We start from the raw sequence: 26,269 nt of genomic DNA, 5'->3' as shown, positions 1-26,269 counted from the left end.
CTCAATGGATACAGTGTCTTCAGTATCCATCCCCCTTGACTTGTTCCATATTTTGATGTGTTACAGCCTGAATTCAAAATGGATTCAATATATTTTTTCCAGCTACACTCAATACCCCATAATAAAAACTGAAAACAGGTTTTTCTGAATTTTTTCACATGTACATAAGTAAATGAGTCAATACATGTTAGAATCACCTTGATTTCAGCTGTGAGTCTTTCAGGGTAAGTCTCTGAGAGCTTTGCACAATTGGATTGTACAATATTTGTACATTATTCTTATTCTGTCAAGTTGGTTGTTGATCAGACAGCTATTTTCAAGTCTTGCCATAGATTTTCAAGCCGATTTAAGTCAAAAATGTAACCAGGCCACTCAGGAACATTCAATGTCATCTTGGTAAGCAACTCCAGTATATATTTTGGCCTTGTGTTTTAGGTTAAGGTTTTGTCTCCCAGTGTCTGTTGGAAAGCAGACTAAACAAGTTTTTCCTCCAGGATTTTGCCTGTGCTTAGCTCGATTGTGTCTTTTTTTCCTAACAAATTCCCTAGTCCATGACGATTGCAAGCATACTCATAACAAGATGCAGCCACCAACATGCTTGAAAATATTAAGTGATACTCAGTGACGTGTTGTTTTCGACCCAAATATAACACTTAAAGTTCATTTCTTTGCCACATATGTTTGCAGTTTTACTTGAGTGCCTTATTGCAAACGGGATGCATGTTTTGGAATATTTGTGTTCTGTACAGGCTTCCTCCTTTTCACTCTGTCATTTACGTGAGTATTGTGGAGTAACTACAATGTTGCTGATCCATCCTCACTGTTCTCCAATCACCGCCATTAAACTCTGTATCTGTTTTAAAGGCACCATTGGCCTGGACCATGGACCTTCCTCTCCAGGAACTGAGTTAGGAAGGACACCTCTATCTTTGTAGTGACTGGGTGTATTGATACACCATCCAAAGTGTAATTAATAACTTCATCATGCTCAAAGGGATATTCAATGTCTGGTTTTTTGTATTTTTGTTAGGGTTAGGAGGTAGGGTTAGGTTCAGGGTCAGGAGCTTGGTTCAGGGTTAGGAAAAATAGGATTTTGAATGGGACTGAATTGTATGTCCCCACAAGGTTAGTTATACAAGACTGTGTGTGTTGTAATATATATATATATATATATATATATATACAGTGCCTTGCGAAAGTATTCGGCCCCCTTGAACTTTGCGACCTTTTGCCACATTTCAGGCTTCAAACATAAAGATATATATGGGACACAATCATGAAGTGGAACGGCATTTATTGGATATTTCAAACTTTTTAACAAATCAAAAACTGAAAAATTGGGCGTGCAATATTATTCAGCCCCCTTAAGTTAATACTTTGTAGCGCCACCTTTTGCTGCGATTACAGCTGTAAGTCGCTTGGGGTATGTCTCTATCAGTTTTGCACATCGAGAGACTGACATTTTTTCCCATTCCTCCTTGCAAAACAGCTTGAGCTCAGTGAGGTTGGATGGAGAGCATTTGTGAACAGCAGTTTTCAGTTCTTTCCACAGATTCTCGATTGGATTCAGGTCTGGACTTTGACTTGGCCATTCTAACACCTGGATATGTTTATTTTTGAACCATTCCATTGTAGATTTTGCTTTATGTTTTGGATCATTGTCTTGTTGGAAGACAAATCTCCGTCCCAGTCTCAGGTCTTTTGCAGACTCCATCAGGTTTTCTTCCAGAATGGTCCTGTATTTGGCTCCATCCATCTTCCCATCAATTTTAACCATCTTCCCTGTCCCTGTTGAAGAAAAGCAGGCCCAAACCATGATGATGCCACCACCATGTTTGACAGTGGAGATGGTGTGTTCAGGGTGATGAGCTGTGTTGCTTTTACGCCAAACATAACGTTTTGCATTGTTGCCAAAAAGCTCAATTTTGGTTTCATCTGACCAGAGCACCTTCTTCCACATGTTTGGTGTGTCTCCCAGGTGGCTTGTGGCAAACTTTAAACAATACTTTTTATGGATATCTTTAAGAAATGGCTTTCTTCTTGCCACTCTTCCATAAAGGCCAGATTTATGCAATATACGACTGATTGTTGTCCTATGGACAGAGTCTCCCACCTCAGCTGTAGATCTCTGCAGTTCATCCAGAGTGATCATGGGCCTCTTGGCTGCATCTCTGATCAGTCTTCTCCTTGTATGAGCTGAAAGTTTAGAGGGACGGCCAAGTCTTGGTAGATTTGCAGTGGTCTGATACTCCTTCCATTTCAATATTATCGCTTGCACAGTGCTCCTTGGGATGTTTAAAGCTTGGGAAATCTTTTTGTATCCAAATCCGGCTTTAAACTTCTTCACAACAGTATCTCGGACCTGCCTGGTGTGATCCTTGTTCTTCATGATGCTCTCTGCGCTTTTAACGGACCTCTGAGACTATCACAGTGCAGGTGCATTTATACGGAGACTTGATTACACACAGGTGGATTGTATTTATTATCATTAGTCATTTAGGTCAACATTGGATCATTCAGAGATCCTCACTGAACTTCTGGAGAGAGTTTGCTGCACTGAAAGTAAAGGGGCTGAATAATTTTGCACGCCCAATTTTTCAGTTTTTGATTTGTTAAAAAGTTTGAAATATCCAATAAATGACGTTCCACTTCATGATTGTATCCCACTTGTTGTTGATTCTTCACAAAAAACACAGTTTTATATCTTTATGTTTGAAGCCTGAAATGTGGCAAAAGGTCGCAAAGTTCAAGGGGGCCGAATACTTTCGCAAGGCACTGTATATGTGTGTGTGTGTGTGTGTGTGTGTGTGTGTGTGTGTGTGTGTGTGTGTGTGTGTGTGTGTGTGTGTGTGTGTGTGTGTGTGTGTGAATGTGTGTTTATATACTGTATGTGTGTGTGTATATGTGAATGTGTGTGTATATATGTGTGTGTCTGACAGAAGCAGCTTGGGGGCTATCAGGTGTGCTGTCTGGATAGTCTCCCATTGATAAGAGTGTCTCTGGCATTATATGTACTAAGAAATCATTTAAGGTGTACATTATACATGGGAAGGTTTAACACCAGGTGGGCTGCAGCGTTCTGGATAACTTGCAGGGTTTGCATGGCACAAGCAGGGAGCCCAACCAACAGTTGCAGTAGTCCAGATGGGAGATGACAAGCGCCTGTATTAGAACCTGCACCTTTTCCTCCGTGAGGTAGGGTCGTACTCTATGGATACTAGTCACTGCTTTGATGTTTGCAGAGAACGACAGGGTGTTTTCCAGGGTTACGCCAAGGTTCTTTGTACTCTGGGAGGGGGACACCATGGAGTTGTCAACCGTGATGTGTAGGTCTTTGAGCAGACAGGCCTTCCCTGGGAGGAAGAGCAGCACCATCTTGTCGAGGTTGAGCTTGGGGTGGTGGGCCAACATCCAAACTGAGATATCTGGCAGGCACACATAAATCTGTGTCACCACCTGGGTGTCAGAAGGGGGGAAGGAGAAAAGTAATTGAGTGTCATCCTCATAGGAATGATAGGAGAGACCATGTAAGGATATGATGTAGCCGAGTGACTTGGTGTATAGAGAGAAGAGGAGAGGGCTTAGAACCGAGCCCTGAGGGACACCGGTAGTGAGAGTACATGGTGCAGAAACAGATCCTCTCCACGTCACCTGGTAGGAGCGGCCTGCCAGGTAGAATGCAATCCAATAGTGTGGAGAGACTGAGACGCCCAGCCCTGAGAGGGTGGAGAGGAGGATCTGATGGTTCATGGGGTCAAAGGCAGTGGATAGATCTAGGAGGATGAGAACAGAGGAGAGAGAGTCAGATTTGGCAGAGAGGAGACCCTCCATGACACAGAGGAGAGAGAGAGTCAGCTTTGGCAGTGTGGAGACCCTCCATGACACAGAGGAGAGAGAGAGTCAGCTTTGGCAGTGTGGAGAACCTCCATGACACAGAGGAGAGAGAGTCAGCTATAGCAGTTTGGAGACCCTCCATGACACAGAGGAGAGAGAGTCAGCTATAGCAGTGTGGAGACCCTCCATGACACAGAGAAGAGCCGTCTCGATTAGGGTTTTGAGAGAGATAGCAAGAGAGTTGATCAGACACCGCACACTTAAGTGTTTTAGAAAGAAAGAAAGAAAGAAAGAAAGAAAGAAAGAAAGAAAGAAAGAAAGAAAGAAAGAAAGAAAGAAAGAAAGAAAGAAAGAAAGAAAGAAGGGATACTGGTCAGTCGTTTTTGACGTCAGAGCAGTTAAGTGTTGGTTTTTTGAGGAGGGGAGAAACTCAGGGGGGGTGGTGGAGGATAAAGGAAGGAAATTTCCTCGGGCTAGAAGCAGAAGCTTGAAATTTTGAGTGATAGAAAGTGGTTTTAGAAGCAGGTACAGAGGAAGAGAAGGTAGAGTGAGTGAAAGGATGATAGGTCCTCCTGAAGTTTAGTTTTCCTCGCTCAGCTGCATGCAGCCCTGATCTGTAAGTTCACAATGAGTCACTCAGCCACAGAGCGGGACGGCCCAGCCGGCCAGGAGGAAAGGGGACATAGCGAGTCATAGGATGCGGAAAGAGAGGAGAGTAGGGTCGAAGAGGCAGAATCAGGAGACAGGAAGAAGAAGGATTTAAAAGAGTAGAGAGTAGTGGGAGAGAGAAGGCGAAGTCATGTGCCGTCACACTCTATCTGGGTAGGGGCTGAGTGGCTAGGGTTGGAGGAAAGAGAGACAGAAAAGTAAACAAAGTAGTGATCAGAGACATGGAGGGGGTTTGCAGTGTGATTAGTAGGCAAACAGCCTCTAGTAAAGATGAGGTCAAGCGTATTGCCTGCCTTGTGAGTGGGAGGGGACTGGGAAAGGGTGAGGTCAAAGAGGGGAAAGAGAGAGTTGGAAAGAAATGAATCGAAGGCAGACATCGGGACGAAGAGCGGTGAGCCATCGTCAGGAAATGGGCTTATCAAGGTGTCAAGGTCATTGAGGAACTCTCTAAGGGCACCTAATGGGTGATAGATGACAACAATGTTAAGATGGAACAAGAGACAGTGACAGCACGGAACTCAAATGAGGCGATGGACAGATGAGAGAAAAGAGAAGAATGGGACTGAAGGGCAGCATAGGCTGAGATGAACTCTTGAGTTTATGACTGCAGATCAGCACTTCCAAATGCTGCCAGAGACCATGAATTCCACATGGGTTGTACACTAAATTAGAAGGATTGCATCCAGGGGTGGGTAGCGTCTGCAAAGCCTACAGGGAGAGGAGTGAACAGGTATAGAAAACACACACATAGTTGCCAAAGCTACAAAACAGCTAGATGAGATCATCTGAAAATAACTAGGTAAGATACTCCAGTGACAGAGTGGTGTGGAGCCTTCCTCACTTTCCTTCCTTGATTAACTGCACAAAAACTCGGCAGAACTGTCTTAGCTTTGCCACGAGACCGCCGCTGACACGACCCCCGCTGACACGAGACTGAAGTACTAATACTAATTGATAATACTAATTGATAATACTAATTGATAATACTAATTGCAAAGAGGAAGAGCACACATTCCGGTACAACAACAGTCACAAATTACCCTGCCCCTTGATCCTGGTTGATGTGTAAACAATCAGCTGTAAGTTATGAGCAGTCAGCAGTTCACACATCAAGTAGGACAATGGGAAGACAGACAGCATTTAAAGTAGATGGCCCTAGTTATCAAAAAGACTAGACAACAACAGATAAAGACTACAATTATACTTATCACTCCAGGAGATATCAGGAGTCCTCTAGCTATAGAATAAAGTGCTGCCAAGGGTATGTCCAACACGTACAGTTCCCCTAACCAACCACCAAACTCAACAATAGAGCAGTAAAACTGGCCTCTTCTCCTCCTTTCATCTCCTTCACCTGCACTAATGTACGATATATTTGGCTTTCACCTATCCTTGGTTTTAAGACCACTAAAGGAGACGAGTAGAGGTTAGGGAGAAGGGAGGGAGGATAGGTAAGAGTGGAGAGGAAGCCACTTTAGTCTATTGGAATGCTTATACTATAGAACACATGCACTATAGATAATCATCTTATCCCATTACCACCTGCTACTGACCTCTTCTAGTTGTTTAATAATGTTCTTATAGTTCTCTAATTCATGTGTGATTGGGGAAACTCCGCAAGACACTCCTTTGTGTGCTTGTGTCTGTGTGTGTGTGTGTCTAGGGGACTTCCAAATAGAAGTAGAGGTGCTAGAATCACACGCCTGTTCCCTCAGACAAGCACCATTGCATGTTTCAAGCATGCTGTTCAAACATGACCCAAGCTAACACACAATGGGATATCCCCACTATTACACACACCACTTCTAATATAAATATCTCTCACTCAATATGGCCTCCTGCACTATTTAATCGAGACATTGTTTATAGACCTGACATGCAGCATAACGCGGTAGCTTGCTACAAGAAACTTCTCAGACTCTTAAGTCAGAAAGAAGAAGGCCAGCAGTGAAACTATGAATACGACTGCTCGGAAATCTTGTTAAGCAGAGAATAACAAAATAACTCATAAATCTGGGCCAAATGGCTGGAAATGCCCCTTAAAATGAAACCTTTACATGTGTAAAAGGGATAGCACACTGTGTGCAAAGTGAAATGGAAAGCTGAACGTAAAGCTATAGGCTGGAAAATGTTCAAACTGTCTTTAGGGTTAAAGACAAGCTGTATAAATAGCAGACTATTGTCCTCTCTCTCTCTCTCTCTCTCGCTCCCCTCTGCCTCCCTCTGCTCGCTCTCTCTCTGTATCTCTCTCTCTCTCCCTCTGTCTCTCTTGCTCTTTCTCTCTCTCTCACTCTCTCTCTCGCTCCCCCTCTGCCTCTCTCTCTCTCTCTCTCTCTCTCTCGCTCCCCTCTGCCTCTCTCTCTCTCTCTCTCTCTCCCCCTCTGCCTCTCCTCTCTCTCTCTCTCTCTCGCTTCCCCTCTGCCTCTCTCTCTCTCTCTCTCTCTCTCTCCTCTCTCTCTCTCTCTCTCTCTCTCGCTTCCCCTCTGCCTCTCTCTCTCTCTCTCTCTCTCTTCCCCTCTGCCTCTCTCTCTCTCTCTCTCTCTCTTCCCCTCTGCCTCTCTCTCTCTCTCTCTCTCTCTCCCTTCCCCTCTGCCTCTCTCTCTCTCTCTCTCTCTCTCTCCCCTCTCCCTCTGCCTCTCTCTCTCTCGCTCCCCCTCTGCCTCTCCTCTCTCGCTCTCTGCCTCTCTCTCTCTCTCTCTCGCTCCCCCTCTTTTTCTCCCCTGTCTCTCTCTCTCTCTCCCTCCCCCTCTGCCTCCCTCTCTCTCACTCTCTCTCTGTATCTATCTCTCTCTCTCCCTCTGTCTCTCTCTCTTTAATTCTCTCTCTCGTGTCCAACACACTCTCATCAGAAACCGCAAACACACTCATTCCCGGCTGCATTGACAGAGGTCATCCCAATCAATTTTCCTCATGTCTGACCTTTGACCTATAGTGGAAGTTCCGCAGAGGTCACCATAGGGTGTGTATGTGTGTGTGAGAGGTCAGATTAGGGTCCCTGAGATGAAACTGTTTTTCCTCCAAACACAGTGCCCCACTCTGCCTTTTATCTCTATCTTTTATCTGAACGTGATTAATTACACTATTTATTTTTCCTCACTACCTCTTCCTCCCATCACCCACTTCTCCTCTCCTTCTTCCCTTGTCTTTCCTCTTCTACCTTTCCTCTCCTCCACCCCACGTTTCCTACTCCCCAACTTCTTATTCCTTACCCCTCTGCTCCCTTATTCCTCCTCCTCTCCCATCCTCTGCTCCAAATTTCCTCCCTCCCTTCTGTTTTTCTATTCTCCTCCCCTCATAGCTGGGTATCTGACCATGGCTAGCGATGCTGTGTAGCGCTCAGTCCAGAGGTGAGCTCGTTCCCGGCTGCTTTGACAGAGGTCATCCCAATCTATTTTCCTCATGTCTGACCTTTGACCTATAGTGGACGTTCCGCAGAAGTCACCATAGGGCTTGTGTGCGTTTGTATGCATTTGTGTGTGTGATTGATGATGAAGAGGGTCTGGTCAAACACCCCAGAGACACAACGCTTTCCAAGGCTGTCAGATGGAGAGATACTCTCAAAGCCATTATAAACACAAACACACCTTTTTTTCCATGACCAAACCATATCTCAGCTCTTGCGTCTCATTATTGCATCATTATTCATGTAGCTGACAGACACCTTTATTTATCTTATCAGGCCATCCAAGTTGGCATCCACCACCTGTTTTTACCTCACTTCAGTTTGACGGGCATGTTGTGTCCATGTTGTTCTGATTTAGCCACAGCTATAGCGCTGCCAGGGACTTGGCACCGTGCCTCTGTAAGGAAATAGAGAACAGCCATAAAGTGTTTATCAGAGTTAGAATTACAAGGCCTCTCTCTGGTTGTTGTTCCGTATTCTCCCCCTCGACAGGCTGCCTGCTCTGTAAGAAGTAGCACATGGTATTTAGCCCTGACTGGGTGTGTGTGTGTGTGTGTGTGGGTGCGTGTGTGTGGTTGCGTGTGTGTGTTCGTTTAGCCTGGCTACGTTGGCGAAAGAGCTTGGCTGTGTTTACCCCGCCTGTCACAGGCACTCACTGGGGATAGATGCTTCTAATTGATTGACCTTAGCATGTGGACGCAGACTGTAGCTGAAGCTATTAGTATTTAGCATAGCATAGTCTAGCATATCCCTAGCCTTAGCCTAGCTTTTGCCATAGCCTAGCCATGGCCTAGCAAAGCCATTGTGATTGAGAGGAGAACAGTCATAACTCCTGACAGGTAATGCAGTTAAGGCAGGTGTGTCTAAAGGTGTGCCTGCGTGCCTCAAGACCTTAATTAGCCCACTGAGCTAAACTCTAGGCTATAGCTCTGGGAGCCAACACAAGTCTTCAGGTACCGGAGAAGTTCTCTCATCAAGTGAGCATGGCTCAGTGAACCAGCTCTACTACAGTACTCTGCTGCTGGCTTGCCTGTCTGCAAAGACGTCATGGTGTTTGTCTGTGTGTGTTAGCCTCACTGTTCCCAGGGCTCTGTCTGGCTAGACTCAGGCCTGAGGAAACCTCTGTAAGATTCATTACTGCCTCCTGACTACATCACAAAGAGGGAAAAAGTCCATTGATATCATACAGTAGAACACAGCTACAGCCTGGGTGAACAAGCTAAACATGCTAGCTTTGATTATAACTGTCTGTGAGACTTGCAGGGAGACACGGTACAACTAAGTATAGGAAGGCCTGACCTTTGGTATTCAGATCTGGATTTAGTTGAGTTCTCCAGAAAATACACAATGCACGAAGAAAATGTTATGCAAATTGCATTTGACTGATTGTTTTATTCTCTCCAACAGGACGATGAGGAGGGCATCTGGGCATGACCGTCGCCATGGGAACTGAAGCTCCAATCAAGAGAGGTGAGTGACTGCGATGTTCTTCCTTTCAACTTCTCCAGCATCACCCTCCTCCCTTTATCACCCTCATCCCTTCATCATCCTCCTCTCTTCATCACCCTCCTCTCTTCAACACCCTCCTCTCTTCAACACCCTCCTCTCTTCATCACCCTCCCTTCTTCATCACCCTCCTCTCTTCATCACCCTCCTCTCTTTATCACCCTCCTCTCTTCATCACCCTCCTCTCTTCATCATCCTCCTCTCTTCATCATCCTCCCTTCTTCATCACCCTCCTCTATTCATCATTTATCTGGGTTATCTGCCCCTGGGTTATCTGCCCCTGGGTTATCTGCTCCTAGGATATCTACCCCTGGGGTATCTGCCCCTGGGTTATCTGCCCCTGGGTTATCTGCCCCTGGGATATCTGCCCCTGGGGTATCTGCCCCTGGGATATCTGCCCCTTAGATATCTGCCCCTGGGATATCTGCCCCTGGGTTATCTGCCCCTGGGTTATCTGCCCCTGGGATATCTGCCCCTGGGATATCTGCCCCTGGGTTATCTGCCCCTGGGATATCTGCCCCTGGGATATCTGCCCCTGGGATATCTGCCCCTGGGATATCTGCCCCTGGGGTATCTGTGTAACTAACACAAATCAGGGACATTGAGGTGCATGGTGCCAAATCACAAGCTAGCTAGAATTGAGATTCATAAGCACAGCACCTACTGTACGTTGTGGTTGTGACCATAATTCCCGCTGGGTAGCCTAGTGGTTAGAGCGTTGGACAAGTAACCGGAAGATTGCGAGTTCAAACCCCCGAGCTGACAAGGTACAAATCTGTCGTTCTGCCCCTGAACAGGCAGTTAACCCACTGTTCCTAGGGCGTCATTGAAAATAAGAATTTGTTCTTAACTGACTTGCCTGGTTAAATAAAGGTAAAATTTAAAAAATTAAAAATAAATGATTGTTCAGCTCTGACTGAGGGGAATGTACTGCAATTACAAGCAACTCTTTTTTTATTGTCCCTCATGACTTTCAGAGGACTATAACCGTGTGTGTGCATGTGTGTGTGCATGTGTGTGTGCATGTGTGTGTGCATGTGTGTGTGCATGTGTGCGTAGAAATGTGTGTCTGTGCTTGTTTTGTAGTGGTTGTCTGTAATGAAGTTTCTTTACAGCCCCTTCTGATTTTAGTGGTCCTAAATTGATGGAGTTGACATGAAGGTTTACTGTTCTGCAGCTATGTAGCGACTGCGGTTGATGTACAGTATATCTACTGAGCCTGCTGTATGTGTGTTACTTCGTGGTATTAATCCTAACTGCGTTCACCAGCCGACCAGACTAAAGTAGGGCTCTGAGGTGATAAAAACGACAGGAGTGAGAAAAACCAGAGATGGACAAGTTTCTCCCCACTTCTCTCTCTCTCTTTCCTTTCTCTTGCTCTCTCTCTTTCCTTTCTCTTGTTCTCTCTCTCTCTTCTCTCTCTCTCTCTCTCTCTTTCCTTTCTCTGTGTCTCTCTCTCTTTCCTTTCTCTTGTTCTCTCTCTCTCTCTTCTCTCTCTCTCTCCTCTCTGTGTCTCTTGTTCTCTCTCTCTCTCTCTCTCTCTCTCCTCTCTCTGTGTCTCTCTCTCTCTCTCCTATCTCTCTTCTTCTCTCTCTCTCTTCTCTCTCTCTCTCTCTCTCTCTGTCTCTCTCTCTTTCCTTTCTCTCTCTCTCTCTCTCTCTCTTTCCTTTCTCTTGTTCTCTCTCTCTCTTCTCTCTCTCTCTCTCTCCTCCTCTCTCTCTTCTCTCTCTCTGTGTCTCTCTCTCTTTTCCCTCTCTGTCTCTCTCTCTCTCTCTCTCTCTCTCTCTCTCTGTCTTTCTCTCTCTGTCTCTCTCTCTCTCTGTCTCTCTCTCTTTCCTTTCTCTTGTCTCTCTCTCTCTCTCTCTCTCTCTCTCTCTCTCTCTCTCCTATCTCTCTCTCTCCTCTCTCTGTCTCTCTCTCCCTTTCCCCTCTCTGTGTGTGTCTCTCTCTCTCTCTCTCTCTCTCTCTCTCGATCTATCCCCTCTCTCTCTTTTCTAATCACACACATGCAGGCCAGTAAAGTTTTACCGTGGTACTCCACCCTGGTGTGTGGGGTTGGTTAATTAGAAAGGTGCACAGCCCAGTCATGAAGATTTGTATTTTTAGCTGAAAAAGCATTAAGTGAAGAATGTTACTCTTTTATATCAGAGCCCCCAAGAGACCAAAAAATACCTTGCTACTCTTTTATATCAGAGCCCCCAGGAGACCAAAAAATACGTTGTTACTCTTTTATATCAGAGCTCCCAAGAGACAAAAAATACCTTGTTACTCTTTTATATCAGAGCCCCCAAGAGACCAAAAAATACCATGTTACTCTTTTATATCAGAGCCCCCAAGAGACCAAAAAATACCTTGTTACTGTTTTATATCAGAGCCCCCCCATAGACCAAAAAAAGACCTTGGCTTTATAATGGGATTGTGTGCATACCTGGTGTGTGTGCATACCTGGTGTGTGTAGGGGTGTGTGTGTGTGCATACCTAGTGTGTATGTGTTACTGTGGTGAAAACGGTGTGTAGGACCAGACTACATAATTCACTCCATGTGTTCAGAGAATGCGGCAGTGTCAAGATTCACCTAAAGAAAACGACTTCTCTCTCCCTCCACCTTTCTCTCTCTCCCTCCACCTTTTTCTCTCTCCCTCCATCTTTTTCTCTCCCCTTCTCTCTCCCTCCATCTTTCTCTCTCTCCCCTTATGTCTCACTCCATCTTTCTCTCTATCCCTCCATCTTTCTCTCTCTCCCCTTCTGTCTCCCTCCACCTTTATCTCTCTCCATCTTTCTCTCTCTCCCCTTATCTCTCCCTCCACCTTTCTCTCTCTCCCCTTCTCTCTCCCTCCACCTTTTTCTCTCTCCCTCCATCTTTTTCTCTCCCCTTCTCTCTCCCTCCATCTTTCTCTCTCTCCCCTTATGTCTCACTCCATCTTTCTCTCTATCCCTCCATCTTTCTCTCTCTCCCCTTATCTCTCCCTCCACCTTTCTCTCTCTCTTTCTCTTCTCCCTCTCTCCTCCACCTTTCTCTCTCTCCCCTTCTCTCTCCTCCATCTTTCTCTCTCTCCCCTTCTCTCTCTCTCCACCTTTCTCTCTCTCCCCTTCTCTCTCCCTCCACCTTTCTCTCTCTCCCCTTCTCTCTCTCTCTACCTTTCTCTCTCTCCCCTTCTCTCTCCCTCCATCTTTCTCTCTCTCCCCTTCTCTCTCACCACCTTTCTTTCTCTCCCCTTCTCTCTCCCTCCATCTTTCTCTCTCCCCGTCTCTCTCTCTCCACCTTTCTCTCTCTCCACTTTTCTCTCTCTCCCCTTCTCTCTCCCTCCACCGTTCTCTCTCTCCCTCCATCTATCTCTCTCCCTTTCTCTCTCCCTCCATCTTTCTCTATCTCCCCTTCTCTCCTTCCACCTTTCTCTCTCTCCCTCCATCTTTCTCTCTCCCCTTCTCTCTCCCTCCAACTTTTTCTCTCTCCCTTTCTCTCTCTCCCCTTCTCTCTCTCTATGCCTCTCTCTCCCTCCACCATTCTCTCTCTCCCTCCACCTTTTTCTCTCTCTCTCCCCTTCTCTCTCCCTCCATCTTTCTCTCTCTCCCCCATCTTTCTCTCTCTCCCCTTCTCTCCATCCACCTTTCTCTATCTCCCCTTCTCTCTCCCTCCATCTTTCTCTCCCCTTCTATCTCTCTCCACCTTTCTCTCTCTCCCATTCTCTCTCTCTCCACCTTTCTCTCTCTCCACCTTTCTCTCTCTCCACCTTTCTCTCTCCCTCCATCTTTCTCTTTGACCTTCTCTCTCCCTCCATCTTTCTCTCTCTCACTTTCTCTCCCTCCCCTTCTCTCTCTCTCCATCTTTCTCTCTCTTCCCTTCTCCCTCTCTCTCTCTCTCTCTCTCCAATTTCTCTCTCTCCCCTTCTCTCTCCCTCCACCTTTCTCTCTCTCCCTCCATCTTTCTCTCTCCCCTTCTCTCTCCCTCCATCTTTCTCTATCTCCCCTTCTCTCTCCCTCCACCTTTCTCTCTCTCCCTCCATCTTTCTCTCTCCTCTTCTCTCTCCCTCCATCTTTCTCTCTCTCCCCTTCTCTCTCTCTATGCCTCTCTCTCCCTCCACCATTCTCTCTCTCCCTCCACCTTTTCTCTCTCTCTCCCCTTCTCTTTCCCTCCACCTTTCTCTCTCTCCCCTTCTCTTTCTCTCTCCCCTTCTCTCTCTCTCCAACTTTTTCTCTCTCCCTTTCTCTCTCTCCCCTTCTCTCTCTCTACATCTTTCTCTCTCTCCCCTTCTCTCTCTCCCCCTCCATCTTTCTCTATCCCTCCACCTTTCTCTCCCTCCACCTTTCTCTGTCTCCCCTTTTCTCTCTCTCCACCTTTCTCTATCTCCCCTTCTCTCTCCCTCCATATTTCTCTCCCCTTCTATCTCTCTCTCCTTTCTCTATCTCCCCTTCTCTCTCTCTCCACCTTTCTCTCTCTCTCCTTCTCTCCCCCTCCACCTTTCTCTCGCTCCCCTTCTCTCTCCCTCGATCTTTCTTCCTCCCCCTTCTCTCTCTCTCCACCTTTCTCTCTCTCCACCTTTCTCTCTCCCTCCATCTTTCTCTCTCCCCTTCTCTCTCCCTCCATCTTTCTCTCTCTCACTTTCTCTCCCTCCCCTTCTCTCTCTCTCCATCTTTCTCTCTCTTCCCTTCTCCCTCTCTCTCTCTCTCTCTCTCCTTTCTCTCTCTCCCCTTCTCTCTCCCTCCACCTTTCTCTCTCTCCCTCTACCTTTCTTTATCTCCCCTTCTCTCTCCCTCCATCTTTCTCTATCTCCCCTTCTCTCTCCCTCCACCTTTCTCTCTCTCCCTCCATCTTTCTCTCTCCTCTTCTCTCTCCCTCCATCTTTCTCTCTCTCCCCTTCTCTCTCTCTATGCCTCTCTCTCCCTCCACCATTCTCTCTTTCCCTCCACCTTTCTCTCTCTCCCCTTCTCTTTCTCTCTCCCCTTCTCTCTCTCTCCAACTTTTTCTCTCTCCCTTTCTCTCTCTCCCCTTCTCTCTCTCTACATCTTTCTCTCTCTCCCCTTCTCTCTCTCTCCCTCCATCTTTCTCTATCCCTCCACCTTTCTCTCCCTCCACCTTTCTCTGTCTCCCCTTTTCTCTCTCTCCACCTTTCTCTGTCTCCCCTTTTCTCTCTCTCCACCTTTCTCTATCTCCCCTTCTCTCTCCCTCCATCTTTCTCTCCCCTTCTATCTCTCTCTCCTTTCTCTCCTCCACCATTCTCTCTCTCCCTCCACCTTTTCTCTCTCTCTCCTTCTCTCCCCTCCACCTTTCTCTCTCTCCCCTTCTCTTTCTCTCTCCCCTTTCTCTCTCTCCAACCTTTTCTCTCTCTCCTTTCTCTCTCTCCCCTTCTCTCTCTTTCTCCATCTTTCTCTCTCTCCCCATTTCTCTCTCCCTCCATCTTTCTCTCCTCCACCTTTCTCTCCCTCCCCCTTTCTCTCTCTCCACCTTTCTCTCTCTCTCCCCCATTTCTCTCTCCCTCTCTCTCTCCTCCTCTTTCTCTCTCTCTCCCTTTCTCTCTCTCTTCTCTCCCCTCCACCTTTCTCTCTCTCTCCTTCTCTCTCTCCACCTTTCTCTCTCTCCCCTTCTCTCTCCTCGACCTTTCTCTCTCTCTCCTTCTCTCTCCTCCACCTTTCTCTCTCTCCCCTTCTCTCTCCCTCCATCTTTCTCTCTCTCTCCATCTTTCTCTCTCTCTCACCTTTCTCTCTCTCTCCATCTTTCTCTCTCTTCTCCCTCTCTCTCTCTCTCTCCTTTCTCTCTCTCCCCCTTCTCTCTCCCCACCTTTCCATCTTTCTTCTCCCCTTCTCTCTCCCTCCATCTTTCTCTATCTCCCCTTCTCTCTCCCTCCACCTTTCTCTCTCTCCCTCCATCTTTCTCTCTCCTCTCTCTCTCTCCCTCCATCTTTCTCTCTCTCCCTTTCTCTCTCTCTATGCCTCTCTCCCCCACCATTCTCTCTCTCCCTCCACCTTTTCTCTCTCTCTCCCTTCTCTTTCCCTCCACCTTTCTCTCTCTCCCTTCTCTTTCTCTCTCCCTCCTCTCTCTCTCCAACTTTTTCTCTCTCCCTTTCTCTCTCTCCCCTTCTCTCTCTCCTTTCTCTCTCTCCCCTCCATCTTTCTCCCTCCATCTTTCTCTCCCTCCACCTTTCTCTCTCTCTCCACCTTTCTCTGTCTCCCCTTTCTCTCTCTCCACCTTTCTCTTCTCCCCTTTTCTCTCTCCACCTTTCTCTCCTCCCTTTCTATCTCTCTCCACCCTTTCTCTCTCTCCCCTTCTCTCTCTCTCCACCTTTCTCTCTCTCCCCTTCTCTCCTCTCCACCTTTCTCTCTCTCCCTTCTCTCCCTCCATCTTTCTCTCTCCCTTCTCTCTCTCTCCACTTTCTTTCTCCACCTTTCTCTCTCCCTCCCTTTCTCTCTCTCCACCTTCTCTCTCCCTCCATCTTTCTCTCTCCACTTCTCTCTCCCTCCATCTCTCTCTCTCCTTTCTCTCTCTTCCCCTTCTCCCTCTCCATCTTTCTCTCTTCCTTTCTCTCCTCTCATCTTCTCTCTCTCTCCACCTTCTCTCTCTCCTTTCTCTCTCTCCTTTCTCTCCCTCCATCTTTCTCTATCCCTCCTCCTTTCTCTCCCTCCACCTTTCATCTTTCTCTCTCTCCACCTTTCTCTCTCTCCCCTTCTCTCTCCCTCCATATTTCTCTCCCTTCTCTCTCTCCTCTCTATCCTTTCTCTCTCCACCTTTCTCTCTCTCCCTTCTCTCTCCCTCCACCTTTCTCTCTCTCCCCTTCTCTCTCTCTCCACTTTCTTTCTCCCCTCTCTCTCTCCACCTTTCTCTCTCTCCACCTTTCTCTCTCCCTCCATCTTTCTCTCTCCCTCTCTCTCCATCTTTCTCTCTCACTCTTTCTCTCCCTCCCCTTCTCTCTCTCTCCATCTTTCTCTCTCTTCCCTTCTCCTTCTCTCTCTCTCCCTCCACCTTTCTCTCTCTCCCTTCTCTCTCCCTCCACCTTTCTCTCTCTCCCTCTACCTTTCTTTATCTCCCCTTCTCTCTCTCCACCTTTCTCTCTCTCCCCTTCTCACCTTTCTCTCTCTCCTTCTCTCACCCTCCACCTTTCTCTCTCTCCCCTTCTCTCTCCCTCCATCCTTCGTTCCTCCCCTTCTCTCTCTCTTCACCTTTATCTCTCTCCACCTTTGTCTCTCTCCCCTTCTCTCTCCCTCCACCTTTCTCTCTCACTTTCTCTCCCTCCCCTTCTCCCTCTCTCTCTCTCTTTTTCTCTCTCCCCTTCTCTCTCCCTCCATCTTCCTCTGTCTCCCCGTTTCTCTCTCTCCACCTTTCTCTCTCTCCCCTTCTCTCTCCCTCCACCTTCTCTCTTCCCTCTCTCCCCATCTTTCTCTCTCCCCTTCTCTCTCCCTCCACCTTTCTCTCTCTCTCCTTCTCTCTCCTTCCACCTCTCTCCCTCCATCTTTCTCTCTCTCCCCTTCTCTCTCCCTCCACCTTTCTCTCTCTCTCCTTCTCTCTCCTTCCACCTTTCTCTCTCTCCCTCCATCTTTATCTCTATCCCCTTCTCTCTCCACCTTTCTTTCCTCCCCTTCTCTCTCCCTCCATCTTTCTCTCTCTCCCCTTCTCTCTCTTCACCTTTTTTCTCTCTCCCCTTCTCTCTCCCTCCACCTTTCTCTCTCTCCCCTTCTATCTCTCTCCCCTTCTCTCTCCCTCCACCTTTCTCTCTCTCCCTCCATCTTTCTCTCTCTCCCCTTCTCTCTCTCTCCACCTTTCTATATCTCCCCTTCTCTCCCTTCATCTTTCTCTCTCTCCCCTTCTCTCTCTCCACCTTTCTCTCTCTCCACCTTTCTCTCTATCCCTCCATCTTTCTCTCTCTCCCCTTCTCTCTCACCACCTTTCTCTCTCTATCCTTCTCTCTCCACCTTTCTCTCTCTCTCCTTCTCTCTCTCTCCACCTTTCTCTCTCTCCCTCCATCTTTCTCTCTCTCCCATTCTCTTTCTCTCTCCCCTTCTCTCTCCCACCACCATTCTCTCTCTCTCACCCCTTCTCTCTCCCTCCAGCTTTCTCTCACCCCTTCTCTCTCCATCCATCTTTCTCTCTCTCCCCTTCTCTCTCCCACCACCTTTCTCTCTCCCCCCTTTCTCTCTCTCTCTCACCTTCTCTCCATCTCATCCAGTTTTCTCTCTTTCCCCTTCTCTCCCGACACCTTTCTCTCTCTCCCCTTATCTCTCCCTCCATCTTTTTCTCTCTCCCTTCTCTCTCCCTCCATCTTCCTCTGTCTCCCCGTTTCTCTCTCTCCACCTTTCTCTCTCTCCCCTTCTCTGTCCCTCCACCTTTCTCTCTCTCCCCTTCTCTCTCCCTCCACCTTTCTCTCTCTCTCCTTCTCTCTCCTTCCACCTCTCTCCCTCCATCTTTCTCTCTCTCCCCTTCTCTCTCCCTCCACCTTTCTCTCTCTCCCCTTCTCTCTCCTCCACTTTTCTCTCTCACTCCTTCTCTCTCCTTCCACCTCTCTCCCTCCATCTTTCTCTCTCTCCCCTTCTCTCTCCCTCCACCTTTCTCTCTCTCTCCTTCTCTCTCCTTCCACCTTCTCTCTCTCCCTCCATCTTTATCTCTCTCCCCTTCTCTCTCTCCACCTTTCTCTCTCTCCCCTTCTCTCTCTTCACCTTTTTTCTCTCCCTTCTCTCTCCCTCCACCTTTCTCTCTCTCCCTTTCTCTCTCTCTCCCCTTCTCTCTCCCTCCACCTTTCTCTCTCTCCCATTCTCTTTCTCTCTCCCCTTCTCTCTCCCACCACCATTCTCTCTCTCTCACCCCTTCTCTCTCCCTCCAGCTTTCTCTCACCCCTTCTCTCTCCATCCATCTTTCTCTCTCTCCCCTTCTCTCTCCCACCACCTTTCTCTCTCCCCCCCTTCTCTCTCTCTCTCTCACCTTCTCTCCATCTCATCCAGTTTTCTCTCTTTCCCCTTCTCTCCCGACACCTTTCTTTCTCTCCCCTTCCCTCTCCCGCAATCTTTCTCTCCCTATATCTTTCTCTTTCCCCCCTCTCTCCCTCCATCGTTCTCTCCCTCCCTCCCTCTCCCTCCTTCTTTCTCTTTTCCTCCTTCTCTCCTCCTTCTCGCCATCTTCTCTCTCCTCCCTTATCCTATTCCTCTGCAGTATCCTCCCTTTCCCTGCTAATGTGATCTGAAGAATAATCTATCAGTATGAACAGGAGCTATATTCACCAGTACAGTCTCTCCAATCAAGTATTAACTCAAAGTGTGTGTTTGTGTGTGTTTTTGACTGTGTATGCTCTCGTAGTATCAGAAGCCTTCTACTATTCTCCTGACACCACAGGCGGCCGGTGGCACCTTAATTGGACTAATGGCTGGAACAGAATAAATGGAATACTATCGAACACATCAAACACATGGTTTTCATGTGTTTGATGCCATTCCATTTACTACATTCCAGCCATTATTCTGAGCCATCCTCCCCTCAGCAGCCTCCTGTGCCTGATACCCTCCCCCTTTCTTCTCCACTCTCCCCTTTCTTCCACTCTCTTCCTCTCTCCCAGTGCACCTTATCCCAGCCTAATAGAATAAGCCAGCCCCATTAGCCCTTAGCGCTAGTTGTTATCAGTGGGACTCATCTATCCGCTGCTATTATTCTGGGGATGCTAGGCGCGCAAGCGGCTAACGTTTATTAGCCTTTCTCTATGAGGGAACACATGGGAGCCATTTAGCAGTGTGTAGCTGTAGTGTAGTAAGGCAATGCCTAATCCTCATATCCTGTCTCAGAGTGAACCACCGTTAATATGAGAAAACAGAGATGACAGGACTGATAGACACGACGTGTGTCCATATGTGTGTGTGTGTGTGTGTGTGGTGTGTGTGTGTGTGCCTATGTTTCCTGGCGTTGACTCTGATTGGTGGTTAAGGGTTCTGTGTATCCAGGCGTTGACTCTGATTGGTGGTTAAGGGTTCTGTGTATCCAGGCGTTGACTCTGATTGGTGGTTAAGGGTTCTGTGTATCCAGGCGTTGACTCTGATTGGTGGTTAAGGGTTCTGTGTATCCAGGCGTTGACTCTGATTGGTGGTTAAGGGTTCTGTGTATCCAGGCGTTGACTCTGATTGGTGGTTAAGGGTTCTGTGTATCCAGGCGTTGACTCTGATTGGTGGTTAAGGGTTCTGTGTATCCAGGCGTTGACTCTGATTGGTGGTTAAGGGTTCTGTGTATCCAGGCGTTGACTCTGATTGGTGGTTAAGGGTTCTGTGTATCCAGGCGTTGACTCTGGTGTTTAGGCCCAAGCAAAAAAACAGTATACTAAAGTATACTTATATACTAAAAATATAAATAATGTACTTCAAATACGAGATGTAATGTTATATTATAAGCATACTATAAATATAATATAATTTACTTTAACACACTTAGTTTTTTTCAGTCTTTTAGTATACTCTAAATATGCTATCATCACACTTCAATACACTTATTAGAGTGTACTTTATATTCATTGTGTTTCAGTCTTTAATTATACTACTATACTATGTGTTCACTATCACTAAACTTAAACACACTCATTAAAACTGTACTTTAATTTCAAATGATTTAATTGTGATTTAGTACATGTATATTCATTCAAAATAAAGAAAAATTGTGCTGAAAGACATAACTTTTTTGTGTTATTAAATACAGCCGGAAATATTGTGGATATCAGAGAGGCGGTAACCAGCATTACAACCAGGAATACGACTTTTCTGAATTGGAGGATTAACTGAATTGGAGGATTAACTGAATTGGAGGATTAACTGAATTGGAGGATTAACTGAATTGGAGGAATAATTGAAGGAATTGAATTGGAGGAATAATTGAAGGAATTGAATTGGAGGAATAATTGAATTGGAGGATTAACTGAATTGGAGGAATAACTGAATTGTTATTCAGAGGAGGCATACACACCATCCACCGTTTCAGATTATATTACTCGCTAAAGTTCAGTTAATAATTTATTAATGAAGTCTAAAGTTTCACAAGACAAAACAATAAAGAATACAACGACCGAACAGCTTCATTGTGCAAACTACCTGCACACAAACAAAGACAAGATCCCACACACGAGGGAAAGGGCTGCCTAAGTATGATCCCCAATCAGAGACAACGATAGACAGCTGCCTCTGATTGGGATCCACACTCAGCCAGAAACAAAGAAAAAGAACCCAGAATGCCCATCCAAATCACACCCTGACCAAACCAAATAAAGACATAAAAAGGTTCTCTAGGCCAGGGCGTGACATCATTACAGAATTCACAACACAGTAAGTGTGTGCCTGAGGGCACCCTACTCCCCTACCATATATCTACAACACAAAATCCATGTGTACGTCTGTGTATGCATGTGTTTGTGCCAATGTTTGTGTTACTTCACAGTCCCGCTGTTCCGTAAGGTGTATTTTTACCTGCTTTTTAAATCTGATTATACTGCTTGCATCAGTTACCTGATGTGGAATAGAGTTCCATGTAGTCATGGCTCTATGTAGTACTGTACGCCTCCCCTAGTCTGTTCTGGACTTGGGGACTGTGAAGAGACCTCTAGTGGCATGTCTTGTGGGGTATGCATGGGTGTCCGAGCTGTGTGCTAGTATTTTAAATAGACAGCTTCAGCTTGTCAACACCTCTTATGAAAACAAGTCATGATGATGTCAATCTCTTCCACTCTGAGCCATGTAGATGAGCTCAGGGCGAGGATCTCCTTCCAGAGAGACATCAGGGGGACTGTAACATACTGTTTCACAGAATCATGGCTCTCTCGGGATATACAGCCAGCTGGGTTCTCAGTACATCGAGCAGACAGGAATAAAGAACTCTCCGGGAAGAAGAAAGGCAGGGGGTGTATATTTCATGATTAACTACTAATGGTGTGATTGTGATAACATAGAAACTCAATTCCTTGTTCACCTGACCTGTAATACCTCACAATCAAATGCCAACCAATTACCTCCCAAGAGAATTATCTTCGGTCATAGTCACAGCAATGTGTATTCCCCCTCAAGCCGATACCACGAAGGCCCTCAAGGAACTACACTGGACTTTATGCAAACTGGAAACCACATATCCAGCTGCATTTATTGTAGTTGGGGATTTTAACAAATCAAATGAGGAAAAACGCTACCAAAGTTCTATCAACACATTGACTCAAGTACTCGCTCTGGAAAAACACTGGATCACTGCTACTCCCCCTTTCGTGATGCCTACAATGTCCTTCCCCGCCCTCCCTTCGGCAAATCAGATCACGACAACATTTTGCTACTCCCTTCCTATAGGCAGAAACTCAAACAGGAAGTACCCGTTCTAAGGTCTATTCAATGCTGGTCTTAGTAATCGGAATCAACTGTTCAAGACTGTTTTGATCACGTGGACTGAGATATGTTACAGGTAGCCTCTGAGAATAACACTGATATATACACGGATATGGTGACTGAGTTCATCAGGAAGTGTATGGGGGATGTTGTTCCCCTATTAAAACTTACCCAAACCAGAAACCGTGGATAGATGGCAGCATTTGAGCAAAACTGAAAGTGTGAACCACCGCATTTAACCATGGCAAGGTGACTGGGAATATGGTTGGATACAAACAATGTAGTTATTCCCTCAAACAGGCAAAACAGAGACAAAGTGGAGTCGTCAGCACAGAGACAAAGTGGAGTCGTCAGCACAGAGACAAAGTGGAGTCGTCAGCACAGAGACAAAGTGGAGTCGTCAGCACAGAGACAAAGTGGAGTCGTCAGTACAGAGACAAAGTGGAATCGTCAGTACAGAGTGTTACGCACGCCTCTATGAAGAGGGAACGCAACACCCTGCTACAACTAAACTCTCCGTGAAGCGAAAAGGTATGGACTGTAGGTGCAAGTAAGAATGACAACAGGCAGAATGTGGTACCGTTTACAAGGACTTTATTCCTTTACACGGTAATATGGGGAAAAGGGGCTGGACGGAACCAAAGCAAAGAAAGTAAATCTCAAAGCCCCCTCTCCTATCTTACCTGCCTACCCACTACTTACCTAATTTAGCACCACCTGGTGCCCTAACCAAAATACAAGGGGTGGTCTGCCCAGGTCTTACCTAGTGTGTCTAGACAGCGAATATGCTACGGGTATATGTATGCCCGCGGGCCTCTTGCCTAAGCACTCCCTAGGTGCCTTCCCCTTCCCCCCTGGGAACAAATGAAACAGAATATTAAACAATTTTAAACAAACTAAGAAACAAAAGGATGTCAAATAAGCTCTATCTGAGCAACAAACTCACAGAACATACCACTTTCCAACAAAATCAACCTCTATCACAATCAATCTCAGCAATCCCTACCTCCAGCAAAATCTCTACCTCCAAAAGAAGAGATCTCCCTCCTGAACAGAACACTGGCTTTTATATAGCTTCAGAAGGAATGGGTAATTGGAGACAGCTGTGTCTTGACGAGGGGGCGGGGTCAGCTCTCCAATTAGCCCTGGAGTCGACCAATCAGCTGCTTGAGGGATTTCAGGAAGCCATTTCCTGAAATAAACACATGCAAATACACAAACTACAACACATAATCTGGGGAACGTAACACGCCCACCACAAAAATTGCAAACCTAGTTTTGCAATAATAAAGGCCAACGTATCCCCAGTTAGTAAACCCGTGATAGAGCGTCAGCAACCACATTCGCCGAGCCCTTCACATAAGCTATCTGTACATTATATCTTTGCACAATCAGAGCCCACTGCATAAGGCGGCGGTTCTGGTTGTACATTTGTTTCAAGAACACCAACGGATTATGGTCTGTGAAGACCACTACAGGCAAGGCACTGGAGCCCACATATACCTCAAAGAACTGTAAGGCAAGCAATAAAGCCAGCGTCTCTTGTTCGATTGTAGAGTACCTTGACTGACACGAGTTGAACTTACGGGAGAAGAAACTGACGGGCCGATCCACTCCGTCTTCATCTTCCTGTAAGAGAACCGCACCCACCCCCATAATACTAGCATCTACCTCCAACTTAAAAGGTTTGTCAAAGTTGGGGGCGGCAAGCACTGGGGCACTACAAAGTAGCGCTTTAGCGGACTCAAAAGCGTAGTTACAGTCCTTGGACCACTTGAATGGTACCTTGGGACTAAGCAGAGATGAAAGGGGAGCTACTACCGTCGAGAAATTCTTACAGAATGTACGATAGTACCCTACCATCCCTAGGAATCTGCGCAACTGGCGGCGAGTAGTGGGAGCAGGAAAGGCAACAATTGCTTCCACTTTGCCAGTTACTGGGCGCACTTGACCTCGTCCCACTTGTTTCCCTAAGTAAGTCACTGTAGCCTTCCCAAACTCACACTTGGCCAAATTGAGGGTTAAAGAAGCCTTCTCCAACCGCTGAAACACACTTTTCAAAGTGGAGAGATGATCAGACCAAGTAGACGAATGAATCACCACATCGTCAAGGTACGCAGTACAATTTGGCACATCTTCAAACACAATGTTAACTAGCCGCTGAAAAGTAGCAGGTGCATTACACATGCCAAAGGGCATCACAGTGTATTGTACAAAGTTATCTGGCGTAACAAAAGCCGATATGTCAGAAGCTCGAGAGGTCAGAGGCACCTGCCAATAACCTTTTAACAAATCTAACTTACTAACGTAAGCAGCAGAGCCTATTCTATCAATACAGTCATCTAAGCGAGGTAGAGGAAAAGAATCAGACTTTGTAACTGCATTTACGCGACGATAGTCCGTACATAAGCGGGACATACCGTCAGGCTTAGGAACAAGAATACATGGAGAACTCCAGGAGCTGTTACTGGGTTTTGCCATGTCATTCTGTAATAAATAAGCTACCTCACTTTTCATTACCTCTCTTTTCTTAGCATTAACCCGGTACGGATGCTGACGTATAGGAACAGCGTTCCCCACATCCACGTCATGTTCCAAGATGGATGTGCGACTTGGAATGTCCTGAAACACACTGAGAAAACTGTTTATCAATAGGATAAGATCCTTAGTTTGATCATTATCCAAATGTTCCATTTGAGAGGGTAACTTCTTCAGCATCTCTGAATTACATAGGCGTTCACCTTGCTGTAATGTATGGCGTAACTCCAACCCGTCCTCCTTATCCTCATCTAGGTCCCAGCCAGGCTTCAGCACCACCGCAGCCACACTGGAGACGGCGGGCTGGACCGGCTTACCTGAGGAGCTGTCGGGAGACACACGCACATAATATGTTTTCAGCATGTTAACATGACACACACGGGAAGAACGCCTTCGATCTGGTGTCTTTATCACATAATTGGTGTCATTGAGTTTCTTTTCCACCAGATATGGTCCAGAAAAACGTGCTGACAGAGATGAGCCAGGGATTGGCAACAAAACTAAAACTTGATCCCCTGGTGCAAATGAACGGCCAACAGCCTTTTTGTCATAATGCAACTTCATGCGTTTTTGAGACGAGGAGAGAGACTTTTGGGCTAACGCACATGCGGCGTGCAGTCTCTCCCGCATCTTACTGACATAATCCAACACATTTTTAGGGGCGCTACTGGGTGTAGGAGATAAGATATGCTCCTTCAAAACTTTCAGCGGACCCCGTGGGGTGTGTCCAAACACAAGGTCAGCAGGGCTGAACCCTAAGGACTCTTGTATCGTTTCCCTTATAGCAAATAGGACAAAGGGCACCCCCTCATCCCAATCAGTACTGGTATCCATACAATACTTGCGTAGCATTGCCTTCAGTGTCTGATGCCAGCGTTCTAGAGCCCCTTGACTCTCTGGATGATACGGACTGGAGACCTGATGGGAAATACACAATGTCTTTAACACATTTGAAAACAGTTTAGACATGAAGTTGGATCCCTGATCAGTTTGGATTACTTTAGGGAGTCCAAACGTAGAGAAGAACTTCACCAGTGCCTTCACCACAGTCTTAGCCGTTATAGTACGGAGAGGAATAGCCTCTGGGTATCGAGTAGCACTGCACATTATTGTTAGTAGGAACTGGTTACCTGACCTGGTTTTCGGCAATGGACCTACACAATCAATTATCACTCTTTCAAACGGTTCCCCTACCACAGGAATCGGGCAGAGTGGCGCTCGTGGAACTGTTTGATTCACTTTCCCAGTGAGTTGACATATGTGACATGTTTTACAAAATTGGACCACGTCAGACTTCAAACCTGGCCAGAAGAAATGACGAAGGACCCGGTTATAGGTCTTTGTGATCCCCAAGTGTCCAGACCACGCCTGGTCATGGGCGAGTGACAGCACCTGCTGTCGGAACGGTGTAGGAACAACCACTTGACACACTTCACTCCAGTCATTAATGGTGTCATGAGATGCCCATTTACGCATCAAAACTCCTGCTTCCATAAAGTAGGCAGTCTCTCTAGTTTTAGCTTCTTCAATGGAAATTACCGAAGCAAAACACTTGCGAAGACTGGTGTCTTCTTTTGACATTCAATCACCTTCTCAGGGGTGACAGACAAAAGAATGTCATGTAATTGGGGCGCGATTTCGTTTTCCCTGCCTTAGTTTTTACGGGGTAAAACTGTCGGCAATGCAGAAGGAATACTCAGTGCATTGTCTTCTACCTCAACATTCTCAAAAATAGAACTAGCCAAATCCACCACATCTCCTAGCTTGCGAGATTGTGCCCTCGTTAACACACAAGCAGGAAAAACATGTGGAAATGCTTGAACCAATTTCTCATCTGTAGTTCTGATTTCTGGGTTGTCTACTACCTCTAACACAGGAGTGACATTACCACCAGCAATATCATTCCCTAGTAGCAATTTTACTCCTGATACTGGCAGTGTAGACACTACACCAACACGGAAACGTCCTGATACCAAGTCTGACACTAAGTGGACCCAGTGTAAT

The 26,269-nt window shown here is 46.5% G+C and overlaps 1 protein-coding gene across 4 annotated transcripts in view; it reads left to right on the top strand.

Moving 5' to 3' along the window:
- LOC112240515 (ERC protein 2) overlaps nt 1-26,269 on the top strand; it is a 422,535-nt gene that overhangs the window by 312,705 nt on the left and 83,561 nt on the right. For all 4 annotated transcript variants that reach the window (XM_042304111.1, XM_042304109.1, XM_042304108.1 and 1 more), the window contains one exon: nt 9,314-9,376. In XM_042304111.1, coding sequence (XP_042160045.1) covers nt 9,314-9,340 — 27 coding nt within the window. In that variant the 3' untranslated portion in view covers nt 9,341-9,376. The remainder of the gene's footprint in view (nt 1-9,313; nt 9,377-26,269) is intronic.

Source organism: Oncorhynchus tshawytscha, linkage group LG22 (genome assembly GCF_018296145.1).
Source record: "Oncorhynchus tshawytscha isolate Ot180627B linkage group LG22, Otsh_v2.0, whole genome shotgun sequence".
Taxonomy (NCBI): domain Eukaryota; kingdom Metazoa; phylum Chordata; class Actinopteri; order Salmoniformes; family Salmonidae; genus Oncorhynchus; species Oncorhynchus tshawytscha.
Note: the sequence above shows the minus strand (reverse complement) of the source record. Positions and strands in the feature narration are given on the sequence as shown.